This window comes from Pseudorca crassidens, chromosome 19 (assembly GCF_039906515.1).
Source record: "Pseudorca crassidens isolate mPseCra1 chromosome 19, mPseCra1.hap1, whole genome shotgun sequence".
In the NCBI taxonomy this organism is placed as follows: domain Eukaryota; kingdom Metazoa; phylum Chordata; class Mammalia; order Artiodactyla; family Delphinidae; genus Pseudorca; species Pseudorca crassidens.
In genome coordinates, this window is record NC_090314.1 from 45,005,951 (window position 1) to 45,026,121 (window position 20,171).

The window sequence follows — 20,171 nt, forward strand, 5'->3', positions numbered from 1 at the left end:
ACGCCAGCCAACACCCATCATACTCTGGAGCCTGAGCTGGAGAATCGACCTGCAACCTGTCTGGGACAACCTGCCACAATGCTGCCCACATCTGGTCACCAGGGTACCTCTTTCTAACATCCATAACACCCACCCCTGCAGTGATCATCAGAGAAGTGAAAGCTAAGAAAGAAGAGAGACCTTAGGAGAGCAAAGGGGATGGGGTAGAGCAGGATTCCTAGCAGGTTCTTGGCTGGTGACAAGGGCTTCCTCCAGACCCTGCTGTACCTAGCTTGCAACAGGTAGAGCATCGGTTAATGCAGGATTGGTGGGGAGTCCCATGGGCCACCTTTCCAGGACTGGAGGTGGACCTGAGTCAGGGCCCTTACCACATACCGTGTCTGAATCTGTGGCTTTGACCAGGTTGGGGGGAGGGTGGGTGTAATGGGCCCATAGTGACTCATTAAGGTTTCTGCCTCATCTCTGGGGCCTCTGGTGGCGTGCACATGGTACCAAGTGGATTGGTTGGCACCTTTGCCCTCCTAGAGACAGCAACAGGGCCCTGGGGTACTGTGGGGGAGTGACTATTGTGTAGGTTCCTCCAAAGCCCTGGGGCTATCAGACCAACCTCCAGAAACAGCCAGAGCCAGAAACTACAAAAATAAAGAGTTTATTTCCTATCCAAAAGTGAGCCCAGGGTGTTGGGTGGTAAAGGAGAGCTGGAGACCGGGGTGAATTTTCAAGAAGTCAGAGCCCTGAGTGAGACCATATTGGAAGGGGGAGAACAGGCGTGGCTGAGGTCTGGGGGTGGGGGAGGGGGAGGAGTGCTGCTGGGACTGTTGCAAGTTGCTGGCAGCAGAAGAGACCACTTTCAGTGTCGGCCTGCAGAGAGACAGAAACAAAGATGTTGACAGGCCCAGGCCCAGGGGTAGAAATAGACATTACTGGGCCCAAAAGGCACCCACTGGGGTAAAGGAACCTGGGAGCACACTCTAAGGCAGGGATTGCAAACTAAGATACCCTTAGAGACCAGATAAAGAATTCAAATGAGGGAAGCTAGCTGGGTGTCAGGAGATGATCAAGGAATGTGGGGACTGCAAAGAAGTGGAGAGTGCAGGTCTCTTCCAAAGAGGACAGTGGCCACCCAACACCAGCTGATTATTACCAGGTGCGGCGTTGGCCCAGTGTCGCCAGATCTCCCGAATTTGCTTAGAGAAGCTGGAATATCTGGATTTCTATGTGAACTCTCCTGATTTTCAGTGTGACAACTCATTCATATTTTGAAAAAAATGCTGTGAGTCAAAGAATGCATATCTGGGGTCATCGGTTCATTTCCTATGTGAGCTGTGGGGAAGGTGAGCCCCTCCAGCTTGGGCTGATGGTGGGAGGCCTAAGAAGTCTTGGGTTACTCAAATGTCAGCCAGGGGACTTCCCTGGTGGTCCAGTGGTTAGGACTGGGAGCTTTCACTGCTGAGGGCCCGGGGTTCGATCCCTGGTTGGGGAACTAAGGTCCCACAAGCCGCACAGCGCAGCAAAAAAAAAAAAAAAAAAAAAAAAAAATGCCAGCCAGGATCTCAAACCTACCCCTCTGGAAGCAACATTGCTTTCAAAGTCTCCAGCAGAGACCTGGGGGCTGGGACAAAAGACCTCACGGTATCACTAAGCTACCTCTGCACTGGAATCTGCAATCCATCCCTCTTGCTGTAGACACCAAGATCCTGCCTGCTCTTGCCTCAGTCTTCATTTCCCAGGCTGGATCTGGGGGCTTTTCCCTTCCCCTCTCTGCTCCCCCATCTCTACCTGCCTCCAGGTCCTGGGGAGAAAGCCAGACATCTCATCTGCCCAGCTCAGTGGGCACTGCGGTCCATCTCATGCCTGTTGGGTTCCACGGCCTCAGGTGGCTCCCCTCACAGAGGAGAATAGAGGAGGGTTTGGAAAAGGCAAAGGGTCAGAAGTGACCAGGCTTTGTTAAAAAGGTCAGAGAATCCAGAGCCAACCAGACCATCTGGTGGCTGCTAACCCAAGGCAGGAGGCCAAGGGGCCCAGCCCCTCCCTGGATGGCAGGCGTCAGTGCCCACCCCAAACGGGCCTGGGCCCGTGGCCAGGGTCAGTGGAACGTGTCTGACCTGGACCGGAAGCTGTGCCTCATGAGGCTTGAGTTCGGAGGTAAGGCCTCTGGCACTGGGGAGGGTCTCAGAGGGTCAGGCTCTGAGGGGTAAGGGGACAGCATGGAGGGTCTCAGGTCGGGGGGGGCAGCCCCCATCTCTGCTGTCCCCACACTGGCTGGGCAGTGGACCTCAGCGAGGGTAGTATCCTGGAGGCCAGGCAGTGGTCTGGACAAACAGGGAGAGATGCATGGAGGCCTCTGTGGTGGGCAAGGAGGATCTGGGGTCCAAGCCGAGACTGTTGGGTGGCCTGGGGGACCCAGCCTGGCCTGTAGCAGGTCCATCATGTGTCGAAGCTCCTGGCTAAGCTGAGACACTTCCCGGTTGAGACGGGAGATCTGTTGAAAACACATCACATTGTCTCCCAGGTGCCATACAATCACCACCCTCCTAGGTGCACTCCCTTCCACAGTTTACAAAGCTCTTTCGTACCCACTCTCTGCTCATGGCCACCCTGAGAAGAAGACAGGACAGGGGTTATTTTTGTCTAGAGGTAAATACCCCAGCCTCTTTCCAAAAAGGATTTGGGACGACAGCTCTTGCTACTCCCCGCCACACACACTTTGACAAGATGTAGAAAAATGTGCTCAAAGAGGCCGCACAGCTGCGAAGTGACAGATGCAGGCTTACTCTCAGGTGATACACCACACGAGCTCAAGTGTCTATTCAGCGTTTTTCAAATTTCAGGGAGTACAGAATGAACTGAAAAGCTTGTCAAAATGCCAATCTCTGGGCCCCACCCCAGACATTCCAGATTGGGTGAAGCCCAGGAGTCTGCATTTTAACAGGTTCTCTGGGTACTGATGGACACCCAAGTTGGGGAACCACTGGTCTAGAAGAACCGCATGCGGAAGCAGGGCTGACCTTGAATCCTGCCAAACCGGGGCTAGCTCCGCCCCCAGCCTCAGGGCCCGCCCCAGCCCAGGTGCGCCCCATGGGATGCCTGCTCTTTATCAGAACCCAGGGAAGGCCCCGAGCACTCCCGGGGGCTCAAGGGCTTGACCTGGCTGCTTTGTGGACGCAGCTCTGACATCCCTGAGGGGGAGGCGGAGGCACAGCCTGGGCAAACAGGATCAGGGCTCTTTCTGACCAGGATTCAGACCTGAGGGTCCAGGTTCCCTGGGGTTGAAGGCCTGCTCAGCCTCCCAGTCCTCTGCCCCACTCGTCGGGGGGAGAGGGCCGGAAAGGACTGGAGCATGTAACTTAGTGGGGGGAGGGTCCCTGCAGGAGCAAATCCCACGGCGGTGGAGGGAGGAGAGGCCCTCTTTTCTGGCTGGACCACCTGAGCCAGTTGGAGGGATGGAAGTAGCTGTCCCTGAGTACTTACGGTGTGCCAGGGACTGGGCCAGGCATGTATGCGCCCTCATCTCATCCTCACAACAACTCTGGGAAGAACGTATTGATTTCCCCATTTTCAGATGAGGAAGTTGAAGTTCAGAGTGATTGTGGGACTTGCCCAAGGTCTCCCAGCTAGTGTGAATATCCAAATTCAGGACTCTGGCTCCAAACCCTTTGAAATGCTCCTATACTAAGCACATCTCTGATCCCAAGGTTGGAGGGGAGGGGCCAGCCCCAACCCACCTCCTGGTTCAGCCTGCAGACCTTTTCCTTCACCTCCTCGGCCTCAGTGGCCACTTCCCGGCTGGGCATGGTCCCTGCAGACGGAGTGGGGAGAAGGGATGCTGGGTGAGTACAGGGAGCTCAAGTCTACAGCCTGGGCTGGGCCCTTCACTGGGCAGGCAGAGGGCAAGGGGAGAGGACGTTCTGGGGTCAGGATGCTGGGAAACCCAAGCTCTTCAGGATGGTTTCGTGGCCCTATCACTTCCCCAGCCCCTCCCCACTCCACCCCATGGAGAAGCATGGAGCTTCTCTTTGCTATCTGTTTTGTTTTGTTTTTTTTTTTAGGCCGCACCATGTGGCATGCCCCCTGCATTGGGATCTTAGTTCCCTGACCAGGGATCGAACCCGTGCCCCCTGCATTGGGAGCGCGGAGTCTTAACCACTGGACTGCCAGGGAAGTTCCTTCTCTTCGGTATCTGAACACAACTGCTCTTCTGGTCATACCTCTATACCTTTCACCAACCGCCTTGCTCCACCCCTCAAACTCCTGCCCACCCTTTAAGACCCACCTCTAGTGTCCCCTCCTCTAGGAGGCAGGGTTAGAGGCTCCCTCCTCTCCTACCTCAGAGTCCTGTTCTTTGTCTCAGTCACGGCACTTAGCACCCTGTTCTGGAATCGTTTATCTGAGTACACAGGTGTCTCCCCCACTAGACTGGAAGCTCGCTAGGAGTGTGGACCAGGTCTGGGTCATCTGCGTGTTCCTAGCACAGCACCTGGCAGCTGGTAAGCCCTTACTACATGTGGGATGGATGGATGGACGGCCGATGAATGGGTGACGTGAGTTGAAGTCCACTGCTGGCCCTTACCTGTAGGAGGGGCCTGTGAGTGAGGCCTAGGGTGCTCAGGCCTCCTGCTGAACCGGAACGTAGGGGCCTCTGCTGTGCTGCCAGAGTCCTCAATGCCATCCACTATCCTGGGACGGAGGCAGTGGTCATCAGTCCCACAGGGAGAGGGTAAGGGCCAGAGCACAGCAGGCAGAGGGTGAAAGGGGCTGCGGTGCCAGGGAGCTGGGGAGGAGCAGCCGTCAAAGACGAGTGGGGTTGCAAGCTGCGGTGGATCAGGTAGGGCGGGGTGGGCACATGGGGAGGAGCACTGGTCAGAATGCTGGGGACGGAGCCCAGAGAAGGTTCTGGAAGCCAGCAGGGGTATAGGGAAGGCAGGGGAGGCTGGCGTCTCACCGGGGACTGAGGTCCGGAGGTCCAAAGGTTCCCAGTGAGGGAATGAGAAGCTGGGGGGGCTTCCAGGCAGCAGAGCCCCTGGGGAGGCCATGAGGGGAGGGGCTGTGGCCCCGGCCAGCCAGGGCAGGGGAAGGGGTCGGGGACAAGGAAGGAGAGGAGACAAGGGCTGAGAATGGGGGCAGCTCCTCCCCCAAAAGGCTGACCAGGGAGCCCCGGGGCCGTGCTGGGCTGAGGTTGGGCAGCAGGAGGGCCCGCCGGGGCCTGGGACCACCTCCAGGCTCGGCCCCAGCCTCAGCCTCTGTGACGGATGGCTGGGTCTTGTCTGAGGAGGAGCCCAGGCTTTCCGAGCGGGTCTGTGGGCAGAGGGGGCAGCTGATGTCACAGGGCAGTGACCAACAGGCGCCTTCAGTAAGCAACAGCCTTCACTGGCGGTTGCCGCTCTCCATCCCCTCTCCCTTCACCCTGGAGCACAGCAGCCAAGGAAAGGTGCCCCCCACTCCCGTCTTCTCCCATGCAAGGAAGGGTGCGTTACCTGGGAGAGGCGAGGGGATCTGGAGAAGCGGCAGAGGCCCTGCAGGAACACGGGGGGTGGGGGGGGCGGGGTTCAGGCTGACTCACACCTCCCGGCTCCCCCGGTGCACCACCTCCTAGTCTCACCCATCAGTGTCGTGGGGTTTGAGAATGTGGGGCCTTTTTGTGGAATTGAGTCAGAGATACCCCCAACTCTGACTCAGAGAAATCCTGAGTGGCAACATAAGTCTGAAAAGCAGTAAAAGACCAAGGTCTAAGGTGTAAACTACAGACTTGGCCCAGAGCCTAAACCAAAACGGGCCCAGGAAACATTTGGTGAGTGGAGAAGAGGAAGCCCCAGGGGATGAGGCCCAGTCCAGAGAGGGAGGGAACTGATGGAGGAGAAGCACACGAAGTGGGGGGGTGGGTCCTTTGAGGAGTCTGGAGTGAGGCGGAAGCGGGGCCAACAGGAGATGGGTCAGTAGAGTTGGAAGTACACGTGGTGAGCCATGGTCCATGGGGTTGGATAATGGCCAGTGGAGTAGGGTCAGTGGGTTGGAAGATGTTAAGCATGGAAGGGGCAATGGAAGGGGGTGGCTGGAGTTGAGAGGTGATGTTTTCAGGGTGGAAGGAATTCGTGAGGCTTTCTCTGGGGCTGGGGGGTGGTCTACTTTGAAGGAGGCGACCTCAGAGAGGAGGAGGCCATAGGGAGTCTACATACATTGGTGTCAGAGCCCTGGCGCAGGTTGAAGGTGAGGTCCCGGCGCAGGCCAGCCCTGAAGGCAGCCCCGTACTCAGGATAGAGCCTCAGGACTTCAGCCAGCCCTCGGCTGCTCAGTTGCTGCAGGCCACAGTAGGTCAGTGCCTTCACGTCGGCGCTGGTCTTCAGCACGCAGCTTGGAGCTGTGCCTGACCCAGGCTCCTGCCCTGGCTCAGGGATATCTGCCCCAATCAGGTCTCCTTTTCCTGTGGGTAAGAGATGCGGACAGACAGCTGGGGCAGAGGGACCAAGAGGATATTAGTGGTAATGAGGGATGGTCAATGTGTTTGAAGGATGGCTGAAGCGGGGTCAATCGATGGGATTGGTGGAAATAATGGAGTCGGCAGAAGGTCAGTGGAGAATGACTGGTGAAGTTGGGAGACAGTCAATTGGGGATGTCAGTAAAGCTGGAGAAATGATCGATGGAATTGGATGATCAATAAAGAATGGCCAGAAGGGTCAGTTAAAGGGTAGAAGTCAATGGAGTCAAGGGTCGATGGAAAAGGGTCAGTGGAATTGGAGATGGTGCAATGGGAAAGGATCAGTTGACTTGGGGGACAGTCACTGGGGAAGGGTTGATGGGTTCAGGGATGGCCACTGGGAGTAGGGGAGAGCCCAAGGGGTATGGTCTAAAGGGGATGGTGGTAGGATGCGGGGACCAAGAGAGAGTACCCAGTCCCTAGATTCCTGGCTACTCCCAAGGCCTCTGTGGGAAGGTTTTGGGGTAGGTAGAGGGTGGTGGTGGGATCCTCACCCAGGATGGCCAGCACCATGTTGTCCCGGAGCACCTCCAGTGAGCCGGAGCAGACATAGTAGTGCGCCTGCAGGGCATCCCCGCGGCGCAACAGGTACTCGCCCGGAGCGCAGAACGAGGTCTTGATGTGCAGGGAGAGGGCCCGCAGGCAGCCCCTGCTCGCTGCTCCAAACAGCGGCAGCTGCAGGATGTCCCGATTCAGGTGCATAGCAATGTCAGCTCTCAGCTCGTCTGGGAAGTCACGCAGTAACTGCATAAGGGGCATAAGTCATTCTGGCCATCCCCCTGAAGCTGCTACTTGAGCTCTACAGATATGCTGAGCTGTCTCCAAGGACAGAGCTCAAGTTACCCATTTCTGACCTTTAGGAAGACTTCTGTGTGTCTCACCTCAATTTGACTTGTGTGTGGACCTCCCAACCCAAGTCCTGGGGCAGAGACTAGGTCTTCTCCTGTCTGTCCACTGCTCACAGCTACACACACTGGTCACTCACACATCCTGGTTACTCAACCCCATGTATGCAAGGACCATCCCTGGTGGGTCAGCCTTCAACTGGAAGTCAGGAGACTAGAAATCAGCTCTGCATAAATCCCTGTGGACTTTGGGCAATCCATTTCCTCTCTCTGGGCCTCAGTATCCCCATCTGTAAAACGCAGGGTTACACTAGACCTTGAATTTTACCAATGACCTCCCAGGAGCCAAACTTAACATTCATGGTTTGGTTCCATCCTCGTCTTATGGAGCCCCTCGGCCACCCTGGCTTGGTTACCTCTCCCTCTTGTCCCCCTTTCTTCCCCAGGCTCCTCTTCCTCAGCTGTCTTCTCACTGTCCACACTCTCCCTGCATCATGGCAACCAGCCAGGACTTCTACCTCCCCGTGAACCCGGAGCCCTATCTCTGGGTCCAGACCTGTATTTTCAACTACCCACGGGGCAACCTCCACCTGGATCCCCCATAGGCACCACACCCTCATCATGGCCCAACCCTGGACTCTCACTTTCACCCCTAAGTCCAATCTTCCTCCTGTAATGCCTCCATCCCACCCTCGGCCAAAACCAGAAACCTGAGAATCACTTTGAGCTCCTTTCCTGCAACCAGCGCATCACCAAGTCCCAAGGCTCCTGCTCTCAGAAATACCTCCTGGATCTGCAGGCCACTCCCCAGCCTAAAAATGTGGCAGGATAAAATCTAAATCCAAGGCCATGCATGAGCTGGGCCTGCCCGCCTCCCCAGCCTGGTCTCTTCACTCCTCTGTCCCTCACCCCTCCACAGCGCGCACACACCCTTTCCTGAAGGCTCGCTGAACTATTTTCAGTTCACCCTGCTCTTTTGCGTCAATCTTTCCAGACCTGTGTTCCTACTGCTCTTACTGCCTGGAATGGCCTTCTGGCCCCAGGCCAATTTTCTTCTTGTCCTTCACGATGTCGCCTCTTCTGTGACACCTCCCCTGCCTCCTCTAGGCCCAGACAAAATGAGGGACCCACTGCACCAAGTCCCTCCAGTACAGTCCCATTCACAGCGTAACTATTTGTTTACCCATCTGCCTCCCTCACCAGACGGGTGCCTTCCCGAGGGCAAGGGCTGGGGGTAATCGTTCCGCAACCCCCTGTGTCCAGCACAGAGACTGGCCGGAAGCAGGTGCTCGAAGATGGTGGCTGAAAGGAGCATGGCATTAGCCATGTGTAGAGGAAAAGGGATGTGGATTCCGGTGGGTGCGTGCCCTTGTGAACAGCACCTCGTCTCCCTGCACCCCATTTGCCTCCATCCCAAACGCTGAAAGGCAGCGACCCCTTTCCCACTTTACCTCCGCGCGCTGGGTACCACCGGGAGCCCCGCGCACTACCTCGTTGGCGTCGATGCCGCTGTTGACTGTCCACGTGGTCTGGAAGTACTCGAGCATGCGCTGCTTGAGCGGCCGGGGCAGGCGGTGCACGCGGATGAAGTCCTTGAGGTCCTTCATGCGGCTGTGGTAGAGGGAGCGGCGCGAGTACATGCGCTGGATGATGGCCGTCACGTTCCCGAACACCACTGCGTGCATCAGCGCTGCGGCGCACAGCAGTCAGTCAGGGGCGGCCACCCCTCCGGCCTCCTCCCCCCGCAACTCCCCCTGCCCTGGATGGGTCTCGGGATTCCTGGGGGAGGGGCAGGTGAACCAGTGGGCTCCTGCGTGCCTAGGTGCTGGGTTGGGGCGGGGAACAGAGGGTGGTCCTGAGAGGGGTCAGACTCGATGCTCCTCTCATGCCCGCCCGCCCGCCCCATGAAGTCATGCACTTGGGCTTCCCATTCCTTTTGCAAGAGACCCTCCTGTTTGTGGCATCCCCCCAGGGCCAGCACATAGCAGGTGCTGAGCAAACACCTATGAATAAATGCACGCGTGTCTGGTCGTGGGTGGACTCCTTGCCTTCCCTGGGCCTCAGTTTCCCCACCCACACGCTGGGCTTAGCAGGGCCACCCCGGGGGCTTGGCAGGCCCGGCCTCACCGCCTATGAGCATCGTGCAGATGGAGAAGATCTTCTCGGCGTCAGTGTTGGCGCACACGTTGCCGAAGCCCACGCTCGTGAGGCTGCTCAGCGTGAAGTAGAGCGCAGCGATGTAGGCGCTGCGCCGCGACGGGCCACCCGCAGAGCCGTTGACATAGGGCACCTCCAGCCGCTTGCCCAGCTCGTGCAACCAGCCTAGGGGGTGGAGGGATGCAAGGAGCCCCGGCTGCGCGAGCAGGGGAGGGTGGGGTTTCCTTGAACTGCCTTCACTTGACCTTGGTCGAGTATTTACAGAGGCGAGGGGAGGTTTGCACAAGAAATGCGAGGAGCAGCCCGTGCCCCGGCCACCCCACGGTGAAGTGGTTACCGTTGCAGTTCAAGGCTACCAACTCCCTACACGGCTGACTGTTTAGGGGCCCCTTCCAGTGCCTAATAGTTTATTAAGCGCTTCCTGTGTCCCAGGGTGCTGGGACTTGACCCAAACACGCTCCCTGCACTGGTGGAACTTACAGTCTGGAGGGGAAAGACATGAAATAAATCATTACAGGTGGAAAGCAGCTACTAAAAAGGAAGTATGTCTTCGGGAATCATAATGGGTTAGGGGGAGCCAACCCAGTTTGGTGGGGGTATGGTTCCTGAAGGACTCCCTTAAGATAGAGCATTTTAGTTGAGACCACAAGGATAGAAAAGTGGCTTAGGAAGAAGGGAGGGAAGACAAAAGAGAGAGGATTCCAGAGAGGAAAACACGTTCAAGGCCCAAAGTGAGAAAGCAGTACATCCTGGGTGCTGGAGGGAGGCCAGGGTGGCAGCAGCAGAGGGGGCCTCGGAGGAAGGGAAGTCTGGTAGGGGTAGAGAGGGCTGCAGGCCCATGTACCGTGTGGACTGAGGGTGGACTTGACTTTGAGGGCAGTGGGGAGCCACCAGATGAGTCCTGTCAGGGGTACTTAGCCTCTGCCCAGAACACCTCCCCACCTTCAGAGTGTTTCCCATACTGTATTTTGATTGCCTGTCACTGGTCTTGCACCCCTGCTATGCTGTCAGTCCCCCCAAGGCAGAGCCCATGGCTTCAAATCAGTATTCCCAAGCCTGATCCGGCAAGGAGCTCGTGCATGTTTGTCGGATGAGTGGAGGAATGTGGAGTAGGGGTGGGGATCCTGGTGGAGGTGTCAGCTTGGGGGCCTGTGTGGACAGGGAAGGTGGATGGGTGGTCAGTGAAAGCCTGGGGTCAATGGCTCACCGATGTCCCAGAGCAGCGGGTCGTTGGCCTCCATCTCCCGGCGCCCGACGACATACCAGACGCAGGCCATCCAGTGGGCAAGGAGCGCAAAGATGGACATGAGCAGCGTGAGAACCACGGCACTGCACTGCGAGTACCGCTCCAGCTTCTGCAGCAGCCGTAGCAGCCGCAGCAGCCGCACTGTCTTCAACAGGTGCACCAGCGACGTCTGCAGGAGCGAGTGCGGTGGGGGAGACTGTCAGCCGGCACCCCACGTCCCTTGCCAGCGCCTTGCCACCAGATGCCCCAGAGCTAGGGGAAGCTGCCCCAGGAAAAGTATCCCTGCTGTGCTGAGAAGGTGACCAGGAAATGCAGGGGGGAGAGGGTAACACTGAAACTAATAATGGCTAACAGTAAGTATTACGTGTGTCAGGCACTGGGCTAAGTATTTGTAATCCTCATTAAAAAAGTATGCCTTCAGTCCAATTATCATCATCATTCCCAGATTGCAGAGGAGTAAACTAAGGCTCAGAGAGGCTACTACTTACTTGCTCAAGGTCACAGATCAAGGAAATGATGGAGCTGAGACTCAAATCTGAGATGACACCAAAGTCCGTTTTGTGCTCTACTGCCTCTTAGCACCTCAGCTGGTGAAAGGGCAAGTCTGGGTCAGAAGCGGGGCAACAGACAGAAAGATCTCTGGCCCGTGCTCAAAGTCCCCAGTGTCCTAGGTACAATCAGCTGTGGACAGGGGAAGGTTTAGGGACCTCGCCCCTTGTGGGTCAGCTGCAGATGAGAGGGTCACACCGAAATGTTGAGGGAAGGAGAGCAGGGATGAGGGTGCTTGGGCTGTGAGGTCTCAGGCCCTGTGGGGTTCACTGAGGGTTGATGGAGCTAGTGGCACCTGGCAAGGGTCCTGTAAACGTTAGCTAACGTTACCACTCTGCTTTCGTTGTGCTTTGATTAGCCTTCCAGTCTTAGATGATGAGCAGGTGGGGGCTTATCTTCTTGATACTCTGGGTGGGGCAGCTTGGGGGCTAGGGCTGGGGGCTCTGGGGCAGCGTCTGGGGATCTCGGTATGAAGGCCCTTCACTGTCCTTTCAGGGGCCTCCAGGAGCATCCCCCATAGCCCTGGCCCTACACAGCTCCTGAGTCACTGCCTGCCATTTTCTCTAATTTTAGGCAAGGGAGTTGCAGAGGAGGTGGCTTTGATTCCCCCACATGGACCCTCTCCAGGGCTTAATGCCTGCCCCCAGCTTCCAGAGCTCCTGACTCCAACCTTGAGTTCTTCAAGGCTTCCCTTTGTCACCTGCCCCTGGGCCCCGCTCCCTTGGGGCCCTCCTCTCATTCTCCTTGGACCAGAATGTCTCAGGCCTGGCTCCTTCAAGTCCACAACTCTGCCGGTGCCCACTTCTCCTCCGTCTTTGCTCGGCCTCGCTCCAGCCCCACATTGCTCCTCCTCTCCCCTCATGCCAGGCCATCCGCTCAGGTACCCTGGTTTCCCAGGAAGCAGGGTAGCACGCTGGAAAGAATACCAGACCAGGAGTCTAGAGACCTGGTTCCAGTCTCCTGCCTGCCACTGCTAGCTGTGTGACCTTCAACAAGCCACTCAACCTCTCTGAGCCTCTGCATCTGCCTCTGAGAAAGAGAGATACGAGAATCGGCCCTGAAGGGTTACTGTGAGCTTCATATGTGATGATGTGTGGAAGAACTTAGTAAACTGTAAAGTGGTCCTGAAAGTACCAGAGGAGGGGGAACTGCCTGGTGGGCACAAAACCCGGGGGGCCGGGGGTGCACTCAGGGGAGGGGTGGGGAGCCCTGCTTGGAATGGCTGGAGCCTCAGGGCAGACACACCCACATGCACGTGTGTGGGAGCGTGCACACACGTGTACACAGCCAGGAGAAGAGGCCCACAGCCCGTTGGCGGCTGGTAAATCCGGCTGCGTGTAGGTGGCTTCCCGCTATAGCTGAGGGTGGCAGGGAGAGGAGCACACAGGGAAACTGCTCCCCACCTCCCCACTCAGCAACCAAGGGGGTCTGGGGACACAGGGTGGGACTCCCTCTCCCTGGGCCAGAGAAGACCTAGTATCTGCCAGCTAGGTTCAGAGCTGACCACCTAGGGCGCCTCCAGGCAGTCCCCGGGGAGCTGGGAGGATGAAGGTCCTGGGACTCTCCGCCTCCGAATCCACTCCGCAGCCTCTACCTCCCTGTCCTGGCTTACTATGCTCCCCCCAGATGCTCCCTCTTCTTGTCTCCTGCCAGTCAGGTTCTAGTCTGTCTAAGGTCTAGCTCTGCTCTCACCTCCTCCCACAGGAACCCTTCCCAGACCACCCTAGCCTCTGCCCATCTGCCATGCTTTGGCTTCCTAGGCACTGGCCAGATTTCAGATCATTTTTGCGGGAGCCCACGTTCCAGCCTGGAACTCCAAGGTCGGCTAGCTCCGTGCCCAGCCCCCACGCAGCAATACCTTGGTCCCATCTTGCACTCCATTCAGCTCTTCTGTTCCTGCTGTTCCCACCAGCTTAGCTACCGAGAGGCTGAATTCTTACCACTTTTCTCCACAGTGACCATGCCACACACAGTGCTTTGCAGACAGCTAAATGCTCATCCTTTGTTTGTTAAATAGAAATGTGAAAAGTGCCGCTCATTTGGCTTCAGGCCAATGCCGCCTTGGTAGCCCTACTTAGCTTTTCATTTGTCACAGCTTCCCTCAGAGATTGTGAGCTGAGCTCCCCAAGAGCACAGAGCTTCTCGGACCCTTCTCAGCTTCTAGCGCTGGGCTCTGCCCATCACAGATGCCTGACAAATATTCGCAGATGACTGAGTCTGGGACTGAGGTGGGTCCCTTAATGGGAGATGCTGTGCTGAAGTTGGGCAGCTAGGCTGCAAGGTGGGACAGGGAACACTTACCACGGTGATGTTGAAGACGTAAAGCAGGTCAAAAGGCAGAGCGGCAATGAGGTCAACAAAGAACCAGGTGGCCAGATAGTGGAGGCCAATAGAACGAGGAGCAGAGACCACTTGGCCGGACTGGGACACATAGGTGGTGCGGAAGTTCAGGATGATATCTGGGGGTGCAAGAGGCTGTTACTAGGGGGCCTTGGCCAAGGGCAAGAGACTCAGAATGGAGGTGGACGCAGGAATGGGGAAGATGCATTGGGCTTCAGGCTGGTCCTTAGGGAGGAGAGGTCTAAAGGCTGAAGTCTCCAGGGGTCAGGGGTCAGGGCTCACGGACCATGAGGACTAAAAGACCCAGAAATGGGTAGGCTCTGACTGCCTGGGTCCTGCAGGCCCAGGATGGAGCGAGGCTTGGATGAGTGGGTCCCTCCAGCCCACCAGCCAGGGTACGTGGGGCAGAGCATCTAACCGAGGATGAAGAGCATCTCCACGGCGATGTCGCTGACAAGGGTGTGTCGGGAAGTGATGGGGGTGTCGTCATCATCCGAGAAGCAGACATTGTAGGGGACGGTGACCGCAACGTAGAAGGTGGCGAGGAGGATGAGGCCGTCCCAGATGGCCTTGGGCACGCTGTAGTGGAGGAGGAGGCAGCGGGACCCCCCCACGGAGGCCACCTTGTATTCGGGCACTGATGGCTTTGGCTCAAACACGTTCTAAGGGGAGAGGGGTGGCGGTTGGGGACACTCGGGGGAAAGAGGAGCCAAGGTTGGGGGGAGGGAGAGGTAAGGAGTGGGGAAGGGGAGAGTGGGCACTGCAGGCGTGACCACGAGAGGAGCTAGAACGTGCAGGAGAGGGGGTCGGGGCTGGCACCTGACACCTCCTTCCTCTGCCAACTTACTGCTCAGGCCCCCTTTTGAATCAATCATGTTTTTTGTGGGGGTAGGTATTTCTAAGGCTTGACCTTCACCTTGCTTGAGAAGGTGATTATGACAAATCAGGCACAAGCCCTGGCTTGAGAGGTCACTAGCTTCTCCTTCAAGTTCCTCTTGGGTTCTAGGGGTGCAGTGGAGGAAGAGTATACCCCAGGGATGAGGGGAGGATGGCATGGTGCACCCCACTCGCTGTAGCCATAACACACTGCACAGATGGTTGGAGACCCGTGGCTTCATCAGGGTCCTAGGAGTGGTACACAGGGCTAGATGCCAGGCCCCCAGTGGGGGCTTTCTCCCTGGAACCACAGTTAGTGATTTCGTGCCCCCCTTGTGACATCATCAGAGCAGGGTATTGGCAATCACAAGGAAGCAAGGGAGATGGGGATGGAAGGAGATGTGGGGGAACATGGGATAGAGCAGAGAACCGTACATGAGAAATGGACGGACAGAGGAAAAAGCCTCTGGAGGGAGATCAAACAGACAGAGAAACAGGGACACAGTAACAAGGGTGCCTCAGAAACACGGCTGGAAGATGCTGGGGTGGAGATAGGACTCACATTGGTTTTCATGCCTCCCTGGCCCCGGCGGCCAAAGTGGCCAGTCAGTCGGTGTAGGACAGTATGGCTCTGCCTCCTGGTGGATCGAAGTCTCGAGCTGGCTCCCCTCCTACCAAGGGACTTTTCTGTTGGGAAGAAGGGTACGGAGATAAGTGGGGGTGCATCCCATGAGGCTGAGTAGGGAGAGGTCTTCTGTGACCCTGGGCAAGGACTTCTGATCATTCATGCCTTCTCCCCAGACTTGCAGTTACCATGATTACTGTCTCTGTGGCCTCCTGGGGGGCCAAGTCCTGGGCCTCCACTCTGAGTGATGTCCTTGAAGGAAAAGAGGAAAAGTACAACCTCCCCCATCTCATTCTTGATGGGCATCATGTCCAGGAGGCACCAAAAAGCTGAGCCTGTAGGTGTGGAGAGATGGAGGAAGAGGGTGAGCAGCCCATGGCATCTCTTTCTCTCTCATCCCCCTTGGTTCCTGGGCATAGTCAAAGGGCTTGGCCAAGGTTTAGTGCTGGGAAGAAGCCCAGAGATTATGTCAGCTATCTCCTTCACCTTCCTGATGGGAGAACCACGGCCCAGAGAGGGTCGGGGATGCACTCAGTGTCACACAGTCAGCTTGTGGCAGTGTGGGGACCAGCACCCAGGCTTCCACTGTGCCAAGTGGACTCTGGCTAAGGCCTGTGGTCTGGGCAGGACTGCAGGGCAGGCTAGGCCCCCTCACCATCCTTTCGGTAGAAGCAGATTTCAGCCCGGTGCTCCTGATGGCCCTCCAGGGCCTTGTGCAGCCTCTGCAGGGCTGGCTCACTGGTCTCTGGACCGTAGAGGAAACGGCAGTTGCAGGTTTTCTGCATGACCTCAGTGCGGCCGTAGCCTGTGAGCTCACAGAAGCCGTCGGAGCAGTAGACAATGGGAAAGCCCCGTGGGCCCTGTGTGTTGGCCAGCAGGAAGTTGCCGTCTGTGGGAAGAAGAGGTCAAGGTCAGGTCAAGGCCAGAAGGAGAGCTCAGCTTCCAGGTGGGCCATACCTCCCCCAAGCTGTGGTCAGAGATCCCAGAGCCAGAAACTTCCCAGGCTCCCATGTGATTCCTGGATCCCCTTTGGAATATTCTGAAATGAGAGTAAGAAGAGATAGAGCAAAAGGACAAGGACTTAAGGGTGGGAGGATTGGGAGAGGGGCTACTAGGGGGTTGGAAAAGGAACCCCGAGAAGTCATGAGGTTCATCCTCCTGCCTTCAAGCTGGTGAGCTGTTACCGTAGGAGGCAGCACAGCATGGTAAGGGCATGGGCTCCAGCACCCACCTCTGCCACTTACTGACTGTGTAACCTTGGGCAAGTTAATGAACTCTTCTGTGACTCAGCTTCCTTATGTGAAAAGTGGGGGATAATATATCTTCCTTGCATGGTTGGTGTGAGAGTTACATGAGTTACCTGGGAAGAACAAGTCCTGGCACATAGTAAGTGTTACACTGAGAAGGTGAACTGATGCCCCACATTCGCCCAGCTTTCAAAGCACATCCATAGCCACTGTCCTATCACCCTATTAGAGAGTGAACAGGGCAGAGATTCTGGTGAGATCGTGCCCACTTTATTGATAGGAGACGCAAAGGCAGAGTTATCCAAACTCACAAACCTCCTTTGTTGGGGGAAAAAGACAGTGATGAGTAGCATCCTTATTCCCTGCCTTTCAGGAAAGGTCCTCTTTTTAGCATCCCTTAGCTAATTTCAGAGGGTCTGTCCCAGTGCTCAAAGTCTGACAGGCTTGAGCAATGAAGGTGTGGCTTCAGCAACCCCAGCAACAGAACCTGAGCTGGCTCCCTCCAGCTCCAATGGGCGGGAGGCCTCAGGGGGGCTCTGTGGGCCATCTAGGGACAGTCTCAGCTGAGGGAAGGGATCTGAGACACAACCAGTCCTGGGGCGCTAGGAGGGCTGAGTGTCTGGGGGTGGAGCGACTGATGGGGATACTGCAGAAGCCTGGGAGGCGCTGGGCCCTGGGCAAGCAGCCTCCTTCTTCCATCCCAGGCCCGTTGCCTGGGTGATGGGCGCTATGGAAACAAGGGAGGTGTGTGTGGGGGCGGGGTGGGGAGGCGGGTAGGGCCCCGGCGGCTCGGTTTCCGCCCTCAGGTACCGCTCCCCCCACCTGCCAGATCCCAGCCAGGGTGTCCCAAAGGGGGCAAGGGGAGATCTCTCAGTACCAAAGTAGGAAAAGGGAACGGCGGGAGAAGAGGCGGGTAAGGAGGATTGTGGCTGTCCAAGGTGCTGAACCTGGAACCCAAGCTGGGATGGGGGTGTAGGCAGTTCCCTGTGTCACACAGACCACCCCCCTCTTCCTGCCTCACCTCCCTCAGACACAGAAGCTCTACGGCTCGGGGGCGCGTGACCTCAATCCAAGCTAGGTCCTGCCGAAGTCTGATCTTTTCTCTCTCTCTTTTTTCTTCTGAGGGAAGTGGATGCTGGAGTCGTCTGGGAGTAGACCCCAGAGCGTCTGCCCATTTCGTCCCACCTCCGCGTCTTGGATACCCCCTCACACGCCTCCAGCAGCGCTCAGCCCGCGAGTGGGCGGCTCCCAAGGACTCTTCTCCGCTTTGCCGCACAAAGAGCCTTTCCTGCTTCCAGTCACACAACCCCAACCTTGGCCCCCCACACACTCTTGGTCCTCGCCCGCCTCCCCTCCCAGGGCGCCCCCAGCCCTGTTCCTTTACCGCGGCTTGGCTCTGGGAGTTCCTAGACCCTCAACTCCACTCTCTCTCCTCCCCTCGGGTCTCTCTCACCATATCCAGGAGACCCGCAGCGCCGAAGGAGACTTAACCCCTAGCTCGAACCCCCAGCCTCAGCCTCCGGCCCACTCACGCGTGCGGTCGAAGCGGGTGGCGATGGTGTCCAGGAAGGTGTTCTGCGGGGCCAGTAACCCCTTCATGACCGGCATGGCCTCGGGGCGCGGGCTCGAGGCGCGGCGCCGGGGGGCGTTCAGCGCTGCCGGGCCGGAGGGGGCGCGCTGCCGGCGAGGCCGGGGCGCCCCATGCGCCCGCCTGCCTCCTCCCCTCCCTCTCGGCGCCGCCGCCGCCTCTCTGCTCCGAATCCAGCAGCTCTCCGCTCGTCTCGGCGCCGCCTCGGTCCCCCCCACCTCCCGACGGGCCAGGTTCTTTCCCTCGGGCTCGGCCCGCGCCCGCCACGTGGCCCCGCACGGGGAGGGGCCACCAGAGGCACCCTCACCCCTCTCTGCTGCTCTCCTCCCGGTGGGGAGCGGCCCACGCGTGTCTCTCCCTCAGAGAATTCGGGACACGCCCACCCGGAGCCGAGGCTCCAAGAGGTGGGGCAGGGCTTGAATGACAGACACGCCCACCTTCCAGGGTGGCCACGCCCCCACGTGTGTTTCCCTGGCTGCTCCTTGTGTCTCCGCCCCTCGGGCTTCCCCGCGCACCGCCCACCCTGGGAATCTTGTCTGGTTCACAGCGCCGCCTGCTGGAGTTGGGGTATTTCACAGCACCCCCAGCTCCCTGAGCTCCAGTGTGAGACAGCAAGTGTTAAAGAGGCTAGTTTTGCCGGTGGAGGATCGATGGGAAGGCAGGAAACTCAAATTCTAGAATGCACTACTTAACCCTCACCTGTGCCTCAGTCTGTGTAGGGCACCCTGGCGAGCTCTGCCTCTAAGCTCAGCAGTGTGGATGAAAAGAGCTTTGGAGTCCACTGGGTAGAAATCCCAGCTCTGCCACTTACTGTGTGACTTTGCCTCTCACTATCAGCTGTAAAATGCAGCTAATAATTTTTACCTCGTATGGTTGTGAGAATTTAATAGTATAATGCATACCTTTGGCACGCAATGTGTTGGTGAGCAATTGTCTCCCTATTCTCCCTCTTCCTATCATCCTGATTTAACCCTCCTTCTCTCTGCTACCATTTAGGTGGAAGAGAGGCCGGAAGCAAGTTTGGGGCTGAGAAAGATAGTTTCAAGCTGGGCAGTCAGTTTGTAAATCTCCAAAGGTGCGCTGGTGGATTTTGTTCTTCTCCAAAACGAAATAAGTGCAGCAGCAAGAAGGACCCAGGTGAGACCAGACACAGGACTTTTTCACTGTGGAAGCAGAAAATTACTCGGGCAGCTGAGTGTGGTGGCTTGGGGTGGCTGCTTGCCAGAACAAGACAGCCAAAGCCAGTGACAAAGGGAAGATGGGCTGGGGAGAGGGCAGGCCAGTGTTCCTCACCCTCACGCTGAGTCTGAGCTGGGCATTATCTGGGATGATATATTGCTTAAAAGTGCCACATCTCTACTTTTGGGTGTTAGTTTCTTAGGGCTGCTGGAACAAAGTACCATAAGCTGGGTGGCTTAAACAACAGAAATTTTTGGCTCAGTTCTGAAGGCTGGAAGTCCAAGATCAAGATGACTGCAGGGTTGGTTCCTTTTTAAGGCCGTGGGGGAATATTTGCTCCATGCTTGTTTTCTAGCTTCCGGTGGGTTGTTGGCCTTTTTTGGCTTGTAGATGCATCCCTCCACCTCTGCCTTCATGTTCACGTGGGTTTTTCTTGTGTGCATGTGTCCAAATTCCCCCTTTATATAAGGACACATCATGTTGGATTAGAGGCCCACCCTACTCCAGTTATGACCACATTTTAACTAATTACGTCCACAAAGACTCTATTTCCAAATAAGGTTACATTCTGAAGTGCTGGGGGTTAGGACTTCAACATGTAAATGGAGGGTGTGTGTGTGTGCACACAATTCAACCTGTACCAGGTGTGTTCGGTTAATTGCAGGAAGATCTTGCCGCATCTCCACTTAAGAACTTCTCCTGACTCTCAGCTACCTACAGAATAAAGTGAAAAGCCTGACGACTTGTGAGGGTCTTCACAATCTGGGCTGCACAAGCCTAACCGCCTCCCCTTCAACGCCTCACTGCTCCCCCAGACTCTCTACCCCACGCTGCAGCTCTCTGGAAGATTTATGTTGAACCTCAGATTCCCTGCCTTTTCGGCAGGCGCAGCTCCCTCCTTCCCAGCCGGATTCCGCTCCTCTGCTTGCTTTTTCTCTCCTCTGCGTCTCTCCGGAAAGGCCCTGCGATACAGAATGACTGGTAGAGCACCGAGGGACGTGTGTGTCCCCATCCTCCCCTCCAAGCACGCACATATGCGGTTCTCTC

At 57.0% G+C, this 20,171-nt stretch overlaps 1 protein-coding gene across 4 annotated transcripts; it reads right to left on the reverse strand.

The window, feature by feature from the left end:
• Positions 1 to 633: 633 nt before the first annotated feature.
• On the reverse strand, positions 634 to 18,253 carry KCNH4 (potassium voltage-gated channel subfamily H member 4). Of its 4 annotated transcripts, none has more exons than XR_010937207.1 (17): positions 17,890 to 18,253; positions 15,766 to 15,999; positions 15,299 to 15,445; positions 15,048 to 15,172; positions 14,028 to 14,271; positions 13,571 to 13,728; positions 10,682 to 10,889; positions 9,445 to 9,639; positions 8,808 to 9,007; positions 6,967 to 7,216; positions 6,174 to 6,418; positions 5,475 to 5,513; positions 4,943 to 5,295; positions 4,571 to 4,677; positions 3,726 to 3,799; positions 1,784 to 2,482; positions 634 to 861 (listed from the first exon to the last, which is right to left on the reverse strand). XR_010937207.1 is itself a non-coding variant. In XM_067714371.1 (16 exons), exons 1-16 carry the CDS (start codon positions 17,963 to 17,965, stop codon positions 2,087 to 2,089), a joined length of 3,051 nt encoding a protein of 1,016 aa, XP_067570472.1. In that variant the 5' UTR covers positions 17,966 to 18,253; the 3' UTR covers positions 634 to 2,086. The 4 variants fall into 4 exon arrangements, 2 of the variants coding, with proteins under 2 accessions (XP_067570472.1, XP_067570473.1); XR_010937206.1 differs by having other exon boundaries at positions 1,780 to 2,482; XM_067714371.1 differs by having other exon boundaries at positions 634 to 2,482.
• Between the last annotated feature and the right edge of the window lie 1,918 nt (positions 18,254 to 20,171).